The sequence below is a fragment of the Panthera pardus genome, unplaced genomic scaffold (assembly GCF_024362965.1).
Source record: "Panthera pardus isolate Hobbes unplaced genomic scaffold, ASM2436296v1 HiC_scaffold_5, whole genome shotgun sequence".
NCBI classification, from domain to species: Eukaryota; Metazoa; Chordata; class Mammalia; order Carnivora; family Felidae; genus Panthera; species Panthera pardus.
The window spans coordinates 16,314-34,115 of record NW_026526980.1 but is presented as its reverse complement, the minus strand read 5'-3'; the positions used below and the strand labels follow the sequence as shown (position 1 = coordinate 34,115).

The window sequence follows — 17,802 nt, the reverse complement described above, 5'->3', positions numbered from 1 at the left end:
GTTTGTTGCATTATTGAAAGCTATTTTTTCTGTGCTTCCAGAATACAGAGATGCATACAGATTGTCCCAAAAAGGGCCTAAGTGATTACAATTATACAATTGTATACAATTCTCAAAGGGCCAAACCACTTACTACAAGTATTCTAATTCCCTGGGAGAATCTACACACCAAGACTCAATATTCTCTCCTTGCACAGTCCCAATTCTGGGATCAACAGCAATTCTCCTCTGGGTCTGGCTTTCTCAGAGTAGCATACATTGTTCATTGCCACCAAGGGTATCCAGGGACACAAACTAAAGATAATAATGCTTTACTGTCCCTCAAGCATCTGTCCCTGCCACATGTGGAAAGGAATGCCAAGTCCAGTTTGTCCAAGCACAAAATAGCATCATTGGCATCATCAGATCAGATAACAAAATTTTCAGTGGCAATTTATCATCATGCTACAAGTAACCAACATCTGTTGAGCACTTACACTGTTAGGGACCAACATAAGTACTTTACCTGCTGTATTAGCCACGATACACTGGTTATGCCACAGCAACAAATTAACCCCCAAAATCTCAATGGCTTGGCAACAAAGGTTGACTTCCCACACTCCATGTGTACCATAGGTTGGCTGGGGAATATGCTCCATAGGGTCACTCATAGACCCAGAATTATGGAAAGCCTAACACCTCAACACAAGACTTCCATTTAATGGGGTGGCAGGGGATAAGAGAATGGGATGGTCAGGCACCAGCTCTAGACACCTTCAGGCTGGAAGTCATGCATGTGGCTTCCACTCATAGTACATTGGTTATAATTCCAAGGGGGCTGGGAAATGAGGGGGAGAAGACGGATAGCCCATGAGCAGTAAGCATTCCTACCAATGTACAGTATCTCATCAAAGTCTCACAAACTTAGAAAATACATCATTATTCCTTTTTACAGAGAAGAAAACAGAAATAATAGAGAAGTTAAGGGACTTGTGCCAAGGTGTCACATACAGTAAGTGGCAGAGTCAAGATATGAACCCAAACTTCAAAACACGCTCAACCTGGAAAACTTCAAAACACACTCAACCACAAAGCTACACACTCATCACAAAATTCTATGGAAATCCCTCAAATAGCAAAACACCACGCTAATTAATAGGAGAAGCCAAGTTATGCAAATACACAATGGAGCTCCTCCAACACACCACCTCCTCATCCCAAAGATTCAACCTAAGCAAATACCTGGAACAGAATTCCAGGCAATTTCAGCAAGGGGGAAATGAGTCATTGATGTGGGGTCTGATATCCAGCCTTCAGTCCCCCATGTCAAGATAAAAATCTTCCAAAAACTTCCCCTAAATACCTGAGCAGACCTTCAACTCCTGTCACAGAAAAACCCATTGGTGACATCTTTACACAATGCAAAGATCTTTCTAAAAGAGCAAAGGTAAATGTCATCCATATACCTACAGGAAGAGGTCAGAAGCAGATGCTGTCATATCCAGAGGGATGGCTGAGCAATGGTTCTTCCAACAGGTTAATTCCACCCAGCCTGCAAAACTCAAAACTAGCACCACCTCCTCCAAGGAACCCTCCCCTACCCAGCTTCTCCAGGTTGGGACCCTCTATCTCTGCTCCCACATCACTTCCCATACACACCTCCAGCAGGGCCCTTCCATTGCATGTAATACTTTACTTGTCTGCCTGTCCCCTGGACTCTGAGCCACCCACAGGCAACCTCTGCATCTATTTTTCTGTGTCTCTTACCCCTAGGATAGAATATGTGCTCAACAAATGTGGGGTGTGGGGCGCCCGGGTGGCTCAGTCAGTTAAGTGGCTGACTTCAGGTCAGGTCATGATCTCATGGTTCATGAGTTTGAGCCCCACATCAGGCTCTACGCTACAGCTCAGAACTCGGAGCCTGAAGCCTGCTTCTGATTCTGTCTCTTTCTTTGCCCCTCCCCACCCTTCAAAAATAAATAAAATAAACATTAAAAAATAGTATGCTTTAAAAAAAAGAATAGTATACAAAGCAATTTGTTCCCTTGGGAAATTTAATACACCCCTCCCATGCCCAGCAAACATGTAGCCAAGTATAAAAACTGAAGTTCCAGCCTCACATCTGCTGTAGTACCTTGAAGTGGTTCCATAGTCTCTCTGAACTATTTATGCGGCAGATAATAAGTAAAAACCACCTGATCGATATGTTGTAAAAATTTAGTGGAAAGCAGAGGGTATTCAAACAAATATTCATAGTAGCACTATTCACAATAGCCAAAAGGTGGAAACAACCCAAATGTCAATCAGCTGGTGAGTGGATGTATAAAAAGTGGCATATCCAGGGGCGCCTGGGTGGCGCAGTCGGTTAAGCGTCCGACTTCAGCCAGGTCACCATCTCGCGGTCCGTGAGTTCGAGCCCCGCATCAGGCTCTGGGCTGATGGCTCGGAGCCTGGAGCCTGTTTCCGATTCTGTGTCTCCCTCTCTCTCTGCCCCTCCCCCATTCATGCTCTGTCTCTCTCTGTCCCAAAAATAAATAAAAAACGTTGAAAAAAAAAAAAGTGGCATATCCATACAGTAGAACACTAATAAGCCATGAAAAGAATGAAATGTTGATGCATATAACAACATGGATGAACCCTGAAAACATCATGCTCAGTGAGAGAAGCCAAACACAAAAGGTCACATACCTTATGATTCCATGTATGAAATGTCCAGGCAAGGTAAATTCAAGCAGACAAAGAGCAGATTAGTGGTTGCCAAAGACTGAGCAAGGGAAGAATGAGGAGTGACTGCTAATGGGTATAGGATTTCCTTTTGATGGGATGAAAAAGTTCTGTAATTAGATAGAGATAATAGCTTTACAACGTTGTGAATGCACCAAATGTCACTGAATTTGTACACTTTCAAATGGTTAAAATGGTGTTATCCTATGTGTATTTAGCCACAGTATTTTTTTTTTTATTTCTTATGGGGCATTTCCAACTAATAACCTACCTAGGATTTTTTTTAGTTAAATGGAATAGATAATGTATATACAGTTCCTAGTCCTCACAAGCCCTCAACCCATGGTGGCTGCGTTTGTAGTCATAATTCACAATAATTTGTTCTCCCTATAAAAACAGAATATACTGAGCAAAGGAAAGCACCAATCTAATTTGTTCCCCAAATCTTCACAATAGTGGAATTGATATAAAAGTCCAAAATATTTCACATGGTTTGACTTATTTTTATCATGGTAACATATGCATGACATAAAATTTACCATTTTTACCATTTTACAGTGTACAGTTCAGTGGCATTGAATGCATTCACAAGGTTGTACCACCATCACCACCATCCATTTCCAGAACTTTCCATCACGTAAAACATGACATCTTGTTACATTCCAGGTGTTTTGATCCACAGCGGAGCTCAGGCAGAATTATCAATTTGGACTTTGTTCAATCGCAGATAAAAAAGGGAGAAAATGGGAGCCGGACCACAAACTCTGTGATGTTGGTGCTCGCAGCATGACAGGGTTTGGGGTCCTCACGCTGCTGCTGCCCGTCCTGCTGGGCTGGGCCAGCTGCCACCCTGTCCCTGGAAGGAAGAACTTCAACAAGCTGCTGCTGATCTCCTTCGATGGCTTCCGCTGGAACTATGACCAGGATGTGGACACCCCCAACATGGACCGGCTGGCCCAGGAGGGCGTGAAGGCCAAGTACCTCACACCACCCTTCGTGACAATGACGTCCCCGTCTCACTTCACCACCATCTCAGGTAAGCTCCACTCTGCAGCCAATTTGCCAATGCTAGTGGAAGCCCCAGTGTCTGTCATTCCCTGAGATACAGCCCATTCTCAACCAGCTCTCGGGAGACGGAGGCAGTTCATGCAAATGGAAGAAGCACTAGCTAAGAATATTCTGGTTTCTAGAACCCCACTGCTACAGAGCCCCAGTCTGCAGACAGAATCAGGACCACACAGCTGCAGCCTCCCTAGCCCCTACTCCCTGTTCCCCAGACCCACCCACCCTGCACCTTGCCTTACACACAGTGGCTGGTGATCTTTTCCAAAAGTAAATTATTAGGGGCGCCTGGGTGACTCAGTCATTCAAGCGTCTGACTTCAGCTCAAGTCATGATCTCGCAGTTCATGAGTTCGAGCCCCACATGGGTCTCTGTGCTGATGGCTCAGAGCCTAGAGCCTGCTTCAGATTCCCTGTGTGTGTGTGTGTGTGTGTGTGTGTGTGTGCACGCCCCTCCCCCACTCATGCTCTGTCTCTCTCTCTCTCTCTCTCTCTCAAATAAACGTTTAAAAAAATAATGATTTAAAAAAACAAAAGTAAATTATTAAAAGAACTTTATAAAAATAGTAAAACATTAAAGTTTAAAGAGCTCAATTAGATTAGAGGATTCCCTGGCTTATTACTGAAGAGTTGGAGGGACACCAATACTCTTTGAAAAGAATTCAAATTTTGTCTCTCTGTGGCCCAGAAAGTCCCCATGACCTGGCCCCTGATCCACTCTCTCCTATCTTCTCTTATTTCTCTTTCCCTTACACGGTTCTTTCCAGATCACAAAGGTCACCTGCCTGTACCTCCACCCAGTCCCGACCTCTCTTAGTACCTTTGCCCTTGCCAGTCTCCCCAGCTTACCTAGAACGTGTAGCCCAAGAGGAGGACACAACATTAGACAAGAAAAGATACTAACAGATCTCATTACAACTAGGAAAGTCACTGAGAAGGAAGAGAAGAGTTTCTCCAGAAGAGAGCAAGGGCAAATTGACTTGAAATTGGAAACAGGAAAAGGCTCTCTGAGATGGAGCAGTTGAACTGAGAATTGAAAGAGAGTACAGGAGACAAGAGGAAGGAAGAGCATTCAGGCATAGGGAAGAGCATGTTCCAGATGTCTGTGATAGGAAGGAACGTGGTCATTCCATAATCCCAAATACCAAAATGCAAAGGATTCCACGATAGTAAGAATAACATCAGCATTCTTTTCTCCAACATGGGCCTGAAGCCAGGCATGTGCTAGGTGCTTAGGCTTCAATGTCTCCAATACAACAATACTGCAAAGCAAGTGTTGTCCTCATTCCACAGATGAGAAAATGAAGGCTCAGAGAGGCCAAATAACTCATCAGTCACTTGGCCAAGAAATGGGCAAGGAAGAAGCCAGGCCTGGAACCAGGGTGTCCCTGGCCACGTGGAACTGGTTCTGCCCAGCTCTGAGCCTGGAATCCACAGACCCCTCTTGTGGGGTATGGAATGGTGCCTGGCAGTATGAGCCTCACCCCTATCCAGAAAACCACTCCCTTGGGGTCCAAGGCAGCTCTGGGAGCCTCTGAAATGATACACAAACTGCTAGTACCTTTTTCGGGGAGAGGGTTTTATCGCTTCCATCAGACTCTCAAAGGGGCCCTTGAATCAGAAACTTAAAAAATAAAGCTGAACAACCACTCAGAGGGAGATTTTCCTACATGTAAACTCTTTGAGAGGCAAGTCATTTGGGAACTATTAGTGCCAGGAAGCAGGAACTAAATAGCCCTTTTCTGGAGAAAGAGAATGCTACTTCCCAGTGGCATTAACTTTGTAACACTTAAAAGACCTCCCATGGGCAGATTCTGGGTCCCTGAACACTGAGAATATGATGGGCACAAAATATTATAAGGCATGCCCACCCTTTATTTATTCCCAGAAGATTTTTGATGAGAAGATATAAACAGTGAGAGCAAATTTTAAAAATTATAAAATTACTGCACCTCCTCGTCTACATTCATTGCCAGTGGGAAATGGAATTGGGTACAGCTTCAATGGAGGGTAATTTGGCAACACCCAATACAATCAGAATTGCACAAATTTTCTTATTTGGCAATTCCACTTGTAGGACTTTATCCAACAGATATATATCTGCTGGGTGGAAAATGATGCATGATGTACATGCAAAGTTATTCATTGCATTGGCATTTGTAACCACAAGAAAACAGAAACAACCTAACTATTCACCCAGAGGGGAATGGCTAAATAAAATACCAGATACCCATTGAATGGCATAGTCTGTTACCTTCAAAAGAAAAATGAGCAAGTTCTTTGTGTCCTCATAGGAAGTTATCTCCAAAATGGATTCAGTGACAAAAGCAAGATGCAAAGAATGTGTGTAGCATGAATATATGTGTTCATATAATATGGATGTGTATATATATGCATACAATTACTTGTAGATGCATAGAGGAAATCTGGATAAATACACAAGAAACTGGCGATACTGGTTCCTCCGAGGAGGGCACAGGGTAGGAGACTGGATTGTACCCCCTGTATAATTTTTAGATCTTGGACCATGTGAAACGTATTGCCTATAAATAACAAAGCATTGTATACAAAATAATCTTTTTAATTCACCCACTGTGGAAAAAACATGTTCCTTTGAACCCTCTTATTTATAACTAGACCTGCCATTTATTGAGCAAGTGAACATTCACTCTGCTTCAACTATAAAACAGGTTTTTCAACATCAGCTCTATTGACATTTGGGACTAGATCATTTTCTGTGCTGGGGTTTGAGGGGTGATATCCGGTGCACTGTGGAATGCTGAGCAGCATCCCTGGTCTGTACACCCACCTGATGTCAGGAGCACCCCTCCTCCCGATATGACAACCTGAAACGTCTCCAGACATTGCCCAATGTCTGCTGTGGGGGCAAATTGGCCCCAGCTGAAAACCCCTGCCTTGAATGGTTGAACCTGCTCATGAATAGGCCAAGCAGGTACCATGATCATCAGATCTTTCAATAATTTTAACGGTGATATGAAGTCAGGACAGTTACCCTCTTTACAGGGCAGAGATATCTGAGGCTCAAAGATGTACAAATCTTTTCTGGGGCAGAGGCAGGATTCAAACTCAGTCCTGGATGGTTCCAGACACTGGTTCCTCAATCCCTACCCTCCAGCATGACTACAGCCCGTCAGTGTCTTTGATTCTAAGTAATCTTTCCAAACCCCTCTGAATGTTGTCCATCCCCAGAGCTTCCAGGAAACGAGTATATATCCTGAGTATGTTGTATTAATGAAACAGAGACCACCCCAGACCCAGCAAAACCCTCAGCATTTGTCTCCATGAGCTGAGCTCAAGCCGACCTCTGTCTGACTCCAGTGTGCACAAGAATTATCCGTAATAGAAAAAATAATGGTTAAAATGTGTGCTGCCAGCACCCAAAGACCTCATCAGATTCTAGGGTACAGACATGACACAAACTATGATAAAGGGGGCTCTCCTAGCTCAACGACTAATTAACTTGTGTTCTTACGAACACCTCTGGGCAATTTAACAGAAGAGAGGTGATGAGGAAGAGCCTGTTGCACTGCTTCACATCCTAGCTCCAACACAGGCTCAGGTCTGAGAAGCCATGTGGCCACCTCCCTGAGCTTCCCAGACAGAGTTCAAGGAGCAGGGGCCAGGTGGTCCCAGGCCAGGAGAAGCCATGCCCCAGGCACAAGGACCCATGAGCAAGCTTCCCTAAGACAGCTGACTCAGCTGCCAAAGGTCAGAACCCTGGGCCCCCCAGAGAATCTGCTGCCCAGATATGGGCAGCAGGGCCTCCTCATACCTGGGGGCTGTCAGATGTGTGGGTATCTCAGCCCTCACCCCAGAACCAGAGTCACATGACCCTCATCAGTTTTCCCTGCTGCTGGTAAAGAAAGTCCTCCTGGAGAGTTTTTAAGGGGGCTTCCAACGTATTCATTCTTCCACTCAACAATTATTTTAGCATCTCTGTTGGGCCTGGCAGTGGGAACAATGGCCAACTATACACTTAAGTGACTCCAAGGTCTTGCCACTTCCTAGGACTTGTCCCAAGACACCGGCTCATGTCCCCTCTGTTTCCAGATCCCACAGATCTATTCAGGTGTTGTTTCCTTTTCTCTGCAGCTCTGCCAGGGAGAAAGATGAAGAGCCCCTTTCTTGTGGATCCTTCTGCCTCTGTGTTTCCTTTCACTGACAGCTCGGGGAATCAGACAGAGAGATGTGTTCTCACCTGGCTGTGTCCCCCCCATAAGCCTTTTACTGCACCACAGCTCCTCTATGGCTACCATAAGGGGCAGAGCTTAAGAGGAATACCCACTTTCCATGCTTTCTCCAATAGCATCCTCTCCTTGAAGCAGGAAGGGCAGAAGTCCTGAGCAAAAGACTCAAGGAAAGAAGATTTCTTGAAAACTGGCTACTAATTCAAAATATCCTACTTCATCACCTCTACACTCAAAAAAATCTTTGCATCTTTACAAAGAATGTAAATTTTTCCTCCAAGTACAGGCTCCCCCAGCACCATCTACAAGATGGGGAAGTAGAGCCCCTGTCTAGGATTTAAGCTCCCAAGTGCAAAGCAAGCCTTGGCTCTGGAGGAAACATTCTCCCTCCAGCTCCCCAAAGACGGGCACTGGGTAGGCCTGCACATTAATCAAGCTCAGCCCCTCCCCCAGTGAATGGGCCATTACTTCCTCCAACATAGTTTTCTTCTTCCCACCTGGCTTCATAACCCCCACCCCCAAACTCCATGCCACACACACACACACACACACACACACACACACACACACACACAGGGGAACTTGGCCACAGGACCTGGAAGTTTCTTAAAACAGAATGATGTATTACTTTTCTGTGGCTGCAGAACAAATTACCACAAACTTAACAGTTTAGTACAACACCCATGTATTATCTCTCAGTATCCATGGGAAAGGAGTCAGCACCAGTGAGCTGGAGCCTCTGCTCAGTGTCTCACAAAGTCACAATCAAGGTGTCAGCTAGGATGGGGTCCCAAGCTCTCATGGCTGTTGGAAGAATCCATTTCCCTGCAACTGTAGAATTCATGGCAACTTGCTCCTTTGAGGCCACAGGAGAGGGTCTCTCTGCTCTAGATCCTATTTTAAGAGCTCACCTAATAAAGTCAGACCCACGCTGGATAATCTCCCTTTTGATTAACTCAAAATGAACTGATAAGGATTCAAAGGATCTGCAAAATCTCAACTTCTCCGTGTTCTGTTGGTTAGAAGCAAGCCACAGGTCTCACCTATGTTCAAGGGAAAAGAATTATACCAGGCATATATATCAGGGGACAAGAACCTTGAGAACCATTTTGGAATTCTGCCTAGCACAAACAGGTCCCTGATGGGGCTTAGATAAACAGGAGGTGAGCATCAGTCTTTGTGTAAAGGCAAAAGTTAACAGGATCATGCCCCAGAGTGAAGCTCCAGAAAGCCCGCAGAATTATGGCTAACCCCTGAACCCCAAGGGTTGATGTCAGAGGGGCAATAAATGTCCATGGAGGCTGGGCTGTCCAATCATAGTGTGTCACCACATCACTATTAGACTTTCTGTTGCTTAGGCAAAAATGAGGAGGAGGAGGACAAAGAGGAGGAGGAGAAGAAGTTGGGGGAGAATTATTAATTGAAAGTATTTATAGTCATTTCCTAGGGCTGCCATAACAAAGTACCACAGTTTACTTAACAGTACTGGGCAGTTTAAAGCAACAGAAAATTATGAAGTGCCTGGTTGGCTCAGTTGGTAGAACATGTGACTCTCCATCTCAGGATTGTGAGTTCAAGCCCCATGTTGGGTGTAGGGACTGCTTAAAGATTTTTTTTAATCTTAGAAAAAAAACCCAGAAATTTATTGTTTCACACTTGTGGAGTCCAGAAGTTGGAAATCAAGGTGTTAATGGAGCTGTATGACCTCTCAAATCCACAGGGAATCCTTCCTGTCTCTTCCTCACTTCTTGTAGTTTGTTGGCAATCTCTGGCATTCATTGGCTTGTAGATGCCACAGTCCCATCCTCCATCCAATCCACAGAATTTTCCCTGTGTCTCTGTTTTCATATAGTCATCTTCTTGTAAGGGAACAAGTCATTTGGATTAGGGGCCCACCCCACTGCAGCATGACCTCATCTCTGTAGTGGACCTATTTCCAAATAAGGTCCCATTCTGAGCATCTAAGCTTAGGACTTCAACATCTTTTTTGAGAAACAGTTCAACCGATAATAGTACCGTAAGACATAATTAATTGATAACTACAGGCATTAGTAATCCAGATCCTCATATTATGTCATCACAATGATCTATCTCCCTCCTTTTCCCTCTCCCTCTCTTTCTCTCTGTCTCTCTCTAAGAGTGACCACAAAATTCCCAAGGCTGGCTCTCATTGGACCAATTTACTTCTCAGAACCAATCGCTATGGCCCGGGGGAGAGTGGAACAATGCTGAACACCCAAGCTGAGACTACGTGTCCACCCCCAGTTTGGGGTTAAGGGGGTGGCAAGCCTCACACAAACCAGGTAGACTGCAAGTCAGGGGCTGGTGAGTTCCCAGTGGAAAGTCAAGGACTGTTATCAGAGAAAAGACCAACAGAGGAAGAACTGGCAGGAAGTGCTGAGGTCTACCACGCCAGCCTGGGGCTGACGATGTAGGGATGGGGGTGTACAGTCCAGTGGCCCAGTACTCAGTCCCAAGAAATCACAGCCTCAGCTATGGGGCACCCCGTGGATACAGTACCCACACCTGCAAACAGCCACATCCCAGCATGGTCCCCCCAGTCTCCCTGAACTGTCCCAATTCCCCTCAGATCTCACTGAAATGAAAAGCCATTCTCTGAGGGTTAGAAGCTCATTCTGCTAGTTTAAATCACCCAATTCCTTCTCCCTCTCCAGAAGCCTGTACTTACTGCTCCATCACTGGTAATGACAGTGAACATTTCTGCAATCTCAGTTTTTATTGCAAAGTGATTGAAGACCAGTGAGAATAAGTTATGCTGCTGAAACTAAGGAAATCCCGCCAAGCAAGTGGTGGGTGGATAGGAAGTCTTATGGCAGCAGCATATATTTTCTCCCCCAAGGAACCTACTGAAAATAAGAAGCTATCACCACCATGTTTCAGACAAAGGCTATAGAAAATGTAAGCTGTGATATTATAATTTAACAATTTTAAATCTAGTCAAATAGATATGGATCAGAGGTGAAAGGGGGATGCTCGTAAGGAGATGATGGTGGAGGATAATAACAGTGAGGTCCTCTCTGCTCTTCATTTCCTCCTTTCTTGGAAGGACACTCGATGGTAGGCTCAAGGTCCCTATCAGTCAGAAATTAAGCTTCTCCCAATTCCAGAACCCCGCCAGAACAACTCCAAAATCAGAACCACCACTTGTAACCATGTAGACGGTGTACAGCACAATTCTGGGAAGAACTGTTTTCATGAATGCTATGTGGGTGGTGCCCCCTGGAGGTGGGCAGGGCACAATTTGCACAAATGATCAGTTACTTACATTCTATCCCAAAATCAACCTATAAGAGGTAAAAAGTCCTCATAGATGTCGTAACCAGTCATGAATCCACCTCTCCTTCTGCCTGAAACAAGAGCAAAAGAAGCATGGCCAAATGTATTTAGATGATCTTTAAGACTAGAGCAGGGTTCTCAATGTCCCACCACTGACATTTTAGGCCAAATCATTCTTTGTCTTTGGGGGGGCTGTCTTGTGTGTTGTAGAATGTTTAGAAGCATGCCTGGCTTCTACTCACTAGATGCTAGCAACATCCCTCCCCTCTCCCAGTTGTGACAACCGAAAATGTCTCCAAGACATTGCAAATGTTCCTTGGGGGGGCAAAATCACCCCCTACTTGAGAACCCTTGAACTAGAGGTATAATACACAAATCACATATAAATCAGAGGGCCAACGGTCACCCATGTGACACTCTATCCAGTGAAAAAAAAATAGAGTCTGAAAGAGGTAAGAGAGGTAGGGAAAGGAAAAGGAAATTAAATCCCTGCTGCTGGTTAACAGTACAAGCCCAGCAGATGTTGTTGGAAACCTAGTTAGAAGATGTAAACCTTTTAATCAGCTCCCATCCTTCTCCCCCAGAAACCACTCTCCACTGAAAAAGTCCTGGAAGTCAACAAAGCCCCAAACACAGATGAAACAAAGAAAACCACAGATAGAGACAGAAAAGACATGTTTCCAACACTAATCATTTCCACAAGGAACGAAAAGTGGAGAAATAAGAAAATATTTCTTATTATTAAGAAAATAAATAAGAAAAGAAAATAACTGAAAATAAGGAAGGCTGGAAAACCAGGGTATTCCCTAACTTTTCAGTACACTAATTTCTAAAGTTAGTGTAGAAAAAGCAGAGAAAATTGCACAAGGAACCCCCTATACCCATCACCGAACTGTAAGAATTTTTCCACATTTTGCCAATCCTGTTCCATTGTCTCCACTCAATGGACTTTTCTTTCTTCTTTTCTGCCTGCCTGCCTTTCTTTCTGGAAACTTTTTTTTTTTAATGTTTATTTTTTGAGAGAGAGAGAGAGAGAGTGAGAGCATGCTCAAGTTGGGGAGGGGCAAAGGGAGAGGAGGACAAAGGATCTGAAGCGGGCTCTGCACTGACAGCAGTGAGCCCCATGCGGGGCTCAAACTCATAAACCATGAGATCATGACCTGAGCTGAAGTTCGATGCTCAAGTGACTGAGCCACCCAGGCACATCATGGAACCTTTTTTTTTTTTTTAAGTTTATTTATTTATTTTGAGATGGAGCATGAACGATGGAGGGGGGCAGAGAGGGAGGGAGAGAAGAGAATCCCAAGCAGTTTCGGCACTGTCAGCACAGAGCCCAATGCAGGTTATGTGAGATCATGACCCAAGCTGAAGTCAGACACCTAACCGACTGAGCCACCCAGGTGTCCCCTTTCTGGAACCTTGTAAAGCAAATTCCAGACATTATGCCATGTCATCTATACCACATCAGTGTAAATTTCTAACCAAAGAATTTGATTTGGTTTTGTTTTTATATAACCTCCACACCATAATTAACATGAAGAAACTAGGACTCTTCCAGGTAGAGAAAAGATCTAATTGCCACCTTAGAGATTCTCCTATTAGTGCTTCTCAAATTTGAATATGTATATGAATCACCTGGGGATCTGGTTAAAATGCCGATTCCAGTTCAAAGGATCTGAAGTGGGGCCATTCCAAGAAGCTCCCAAGTAATGCTGATGCTTCAGGTCTATGGATTACACATGAGAACGTGTCAGCCCAAAACACCACAGCAACTGAGAAAAAAAATCATGACTGCTCTGGATTCCAAGGTCTTGAGTGAGAAAAGCTGGAACCACTTGAGGGTAACAGCACAGGTGTATTAGTTTCCTATGGCTGCTGTAACAAAGTACCATAAGCTGGGTGGCTTAAAGCAACTGAAAGTCCAGAGACCAGAAGCCCAAAATAAAGTATCAGTGGGCCATGCTCCCTCCAGAGGTTCAAGGGGACAATCTTTCCTTCCCACTTTGTCTTCTAGCGGCTACCAGCATTCCTTGATTTGTAGCCACATCATTCCAATATCTGCCTCCATGATCATGTTGTCTCCTTTCTCCTTTTCCATCTGAGTCCTCTCCTCTTCTGCCTCTTGTAAGGATATTTATCTTTGGATTTAAAGTCAACATGGATAATCCAGGATCATCTCATGTCAAAATCTTTAATTACAACTATGAAGACCTAGTTTCCAAATAAGGCAACATTCACAGGTTCTGAGAATAAGAATATGGACATATAAATGGGGGGGGGGTGCCAGTGGGCACCATTCAGTCCACTATAGTGGTAAGAGGAGAAAATAAAGTGAGAAAAAAAAATACAGCAGAGAGATCTCATTTCCGTCACAGTGGCTAGTAAGGCAGGTCAAGGGTAGAACTGTGTGTTAACAGAGTTTCCAGATGGAACTCAAGAAGCCGTCTACTTCCAGCTACTCAAAGAGAGAACGTTTCTGCTTTTGACAGCAGATAAAGGAAGAGGTATAGAGTGTGAAAGACCATTCTCTGTTGGCCTAGTTCCTAAGGAATTGTGCCTCTGCCTTAGGGCCATTCTCAAGTCTTGTTCAAGGATAAAATGATTTATTGATGACCATAATTAAAAAGCAATGTCAAAAAGAAGCAGCATCAGCATTTTTCATTCGCACTTACACATGAGCAAGAGTGGTTTAGTAAAATGGGCATGCTAGGGTTTTATATTCTCTGTCCAGACAAGGGCTGCCATCATGAGTGCTAGTGTTGGGGACAAGCCTCAGTTCTATAGCAGGAATTGATAAGGTTTTAAATTTTGATGGGTTCACCTGTTCTCATTTCAAGTACTTTTGTTATGGGTCCAGTGTATTATCAATGGGTGGTACCCTGGGTGTGCACACTTGGGTGAGTGTGGTTTTCAGCATCAGTGGAGGCTGCTTTCCCATCAGTGTCTTGGCTGTGGTTCTGAATGAGCTTGTTAGCTTGAGAATGGAATATTGGGTGGATTTAAGGTGGTGAGTTGACCTGATTTGGCAACCATTCTTCCTGACTTCATACTAGCTGGTTAACAAGACATTTTCTTCTTTGGTTTTGGGAATATGAAATTAATGAATCACAAATCGGGAGGAAAATGAAGATATGCTTATAGTTTATATGGTAGATTAGTTTAAAGGAATTAGTGAATAACACAAGCAGTTTCTCAGCATTAAGTGTGTCTACACCCAGATGGACTATCTGTAAATATACACTGTTCCACCTGAAAATTAGTAGATAGGAACAGAGCAAATGTTTGGGGCGGGGGGAGAGGAATGCCCTTATTGAGTTATTAAGTTATGGCATGGTTTATTTTAATCCCACTAAAATATCTTTTTTCCCAAATTGACTTTGGATTAAATCAGGTTCTGCTTCCTACTTGTTCAGAGCATACCTGGCCATCTGCAAATGGGGCAGAAGTAAGAGGGAGTTTTTTCAATTAAACTCAACAAACATTTGTTGAATGCCTACTAAGGGTAAAGCCCTATGCTTTGTGCCAGGTTGATACCAAAATAAATGAGCACAGCCCTACTCTTAGGAAGCTTTTAAACTAATGGAGAAAACATATTTAGAGGTAATCACCTGAAATTCAAGAGGAAATGAGATGAATGCTGAATGCAAAGTATAAGCAGGATGGAATGGCATTAATGCCATGTGTGCCCAGTTCCAATGACACTCCCTGACAGCCAACGGCAATACTGCACAGATACCCATTTCTTGTATGATCTGAAGGCCCATGAAGGTTTGAGCCTTGGCAGATCTAGTATAGGTCTAAAGTCTACGTCTGGTCTAGTCCTGATCTTAGGAGTGGTTTTCATCCATCACAAGCCAAGGAATAGCCTAAAACACTGGCAAAAAACTGAAAAAATTACAGCTTCTAGAGCAGGGCTTCTGCTCTAGAACAATAAGCCAGTCACAACAATTTTGTTGTTTGTTATTGTTCACAACAATAAGCCTGTCGTGAACCATCTCGACCATTTTGTCATTATAATCAAAAAAGGAAAGATTTTCAGCAGTCTTACCGGGTAGATGCCTGACCCTATCTTAGTTCAAACTATGGAACTAAACTCTCAAGCCATCTAACAATGGCCAAAATAGTGATCTGTCCACAACAACAGAACAGAACAACAGTGCTCACTTCTTTCCCAAGGCATATCATGTAAGTTTAGGTCATTAACAAATAAGAACTAGGCAAACTTGAGCTACCTAATCCTTGAAGGGAGGTAACTGACGATGGTTACAACTCGAGCAGGGTATTATAAAACCACCACTATCTACTTTTGCCCAAGCAGTGAACTGCTTAGTTTTAATAGTTAAAAATCATGGCAAATACAGCTGACACTTGAACAACATGGGGGTTAGTAGTGGTGAACCCACACACAGTCAAAAGCCCACATAGAACTTTTGAATCCCCCAAAATTTAAAAACTAATAACCTAATATTTACCAGAAGCCTTACTGATAACTTAGTAAATTAGCACATATTTTATATGTTATATGTATTATAATCTATATTCTCACAATAAAAGAAAATGTTGTTAAGAAGGTCATAAGGAGGGGCGCCTGGGTGGCTCAGTCGGCTAAGCGTCCGACTTCAGCTCAGGTCACGATCTCGCAGTCCGTGAGTTCGAGCCCTGCGTCGGGCTCTGTGCTGACAGCTCAGAGCCTGGAGCCTGTTTCAGATTCTGTGTCTCCCTCTCTCTGACCCTCCCCTGTTCATGCTCTGTCTCTCCCTGTCTCAAAAATAAATAAAACATTAAAAAAAATTTTAAGAAGGTCATAAGGAAGAGAAAATACATTTATAGTACTGTACTGTATTTGTCAAAAACAATCTGGCATGTAAATGGACCTGCACAATGCAAGCCCATGTTGCTCAAGGATGGACTGCATTTACTCTCACCTGCCACCAGGCTCCAGTATCACCTCCTCTGTGCAGCCTTCCCTGATACCCTCTTTTCTGTGTTCCCACTGCACTTTGTTCAGCATCTATTGGAGCACTGATCTCCAGCTATGTCAGTAAAATACAGAAATCCTTTCACACTAGCTCAAGGGAGAGGACCACCTTGCAAGACTCTAACAGGAAAACTTGGGCAGGGAACCAAATGAGGGATAATTAGGAAAAATGGAAAATGGAGTTAGAGAAACCAGATCCCACTTTTCTGGCTCTCAGAAACCCAGTGGTCCCTATTTTTTTTTATTTTTTTCAACATAATTCATTGTCAGGTTGGCTAACATACAGTGTGTACAGTGTGCTCTTGGTTTTTGGGGATAGATTCTCATGATTCATTACTTACATACAACACCCAGTGCTCATCCCAACAAGTGCCCTCCTCAATGCCCATCCCCTATTTACCCCTCTCCCCTGCCCCCCCATCAACCCTATCCAAAATCTGTAAAGAACTTACCAAATTCAACACCTGAAAAACAAATCACCCAGTGAAGAAATGGGCAGAAGACATGAATAGACACTTTTCCAAAGAAGACATCCAGAAACCCAGTGCTCCTTCTAATCAGCCCCAGGAACTCTCTTATCTCTACTTCTCTCACTCACAACCGGCTTTCTCTTTTTGCTCATGACCTATCATGGTAGGCTACTGGGAGCCCACCACCAGCTGATTAGTTACTGCATCTCTTGGTTTAAGTCTTGAGAGAGAATTGGGTTTCTCGCCAGCCAAATGAATGTAGGGAGGAGACATCACATGGTACAAATATGGTACCTAGACCTGCCTCTCGGCAGGGCCTGTAAGTTGGGGAATCCTAAGACTGAGTGACTGTGAGCATTGCAGGCACCCCCAGAACATGCTCTCTTATTAACTCTCTCCCCTGGTCCCTAGATTATGAACACCATGGGACAATGGAGGATAGTACTTGGGTCAAAATGTTTGAAGGGGAGGGTTTGGATCAAATGCTGGATTTGATGTTTCTCTAAATTCACCTTGCAAGTATTTGAGAAATAAATAAATGTCAGTCTCTGAGAATCAAGAGAAAGGAGTCAAATCTAGCTGGGTTCGTTCCCACACCTGAAATGCTCGGCTGGGAGAATTTACCTGCATCTTGCCATAACTGGTATGGTGTGGGAGTATGCATTGTACCCTGATTAAAGCATAATTAGCAAGCAGCAGGATTAACGCTCTCTGAGAGAGCTCATCCTACTTCCTGTTTAACTTGCATAATTACCCACATCACAGACACTGAAATGACATGGATAATAGACTCTCAGAATGGATAAAGCCAGAGAGGACCTTGGAAATCATTAATCCTCTCATTTTATGAAGGTGGAAAATGAAGCCCAAGGGAAGAACAAGTGCTTTCAAGAGCCAAGACCAAACCCAGGTGTCCCACTCCTGAAAGCAGCCCTGCTTCTGTAGCATCATACTGCAGTGAGGGCAGCATCACCCAACCCAAGTGAAACCAGTTCCTTTGCAGCTACTGGAACTCCAGGCATGGCCAACACTGTTGCCTTCACGCAGCTTTCCCAGCCCAGTCCCTGATTGTCTCCAGAGTACAA

General features: G+C 43.9%; 1 protein-coding gene across 1 annotated transcript in view; it reads left to right on the top strand.

Annotated features, from left to right (window-relative positions):
* The first annotated feature begins 3,418 nt into the window (after positions 1 to 3,418).
* Positions 3,419 to 17,802, top strand: part of LOC109278290 (ectonucleotide pyrophosphatase/phosphodiesterase family member 7-like) — a 29,089-nt gene continuing 14,705 nt past the window's right edge. The window contains exon 1 of the mRNA XM_053894496.1: positions 3,419 to 3,739. Coding sequence (XP_053750471.1) covers positions 3,490 to 3,739 — 250 coding nt within the window. The 5' untranslated portion in view covers positions 3,419 to 3,489. The remainder of the gene's footprint in view (positions 3,740 to 17,802) is intronic.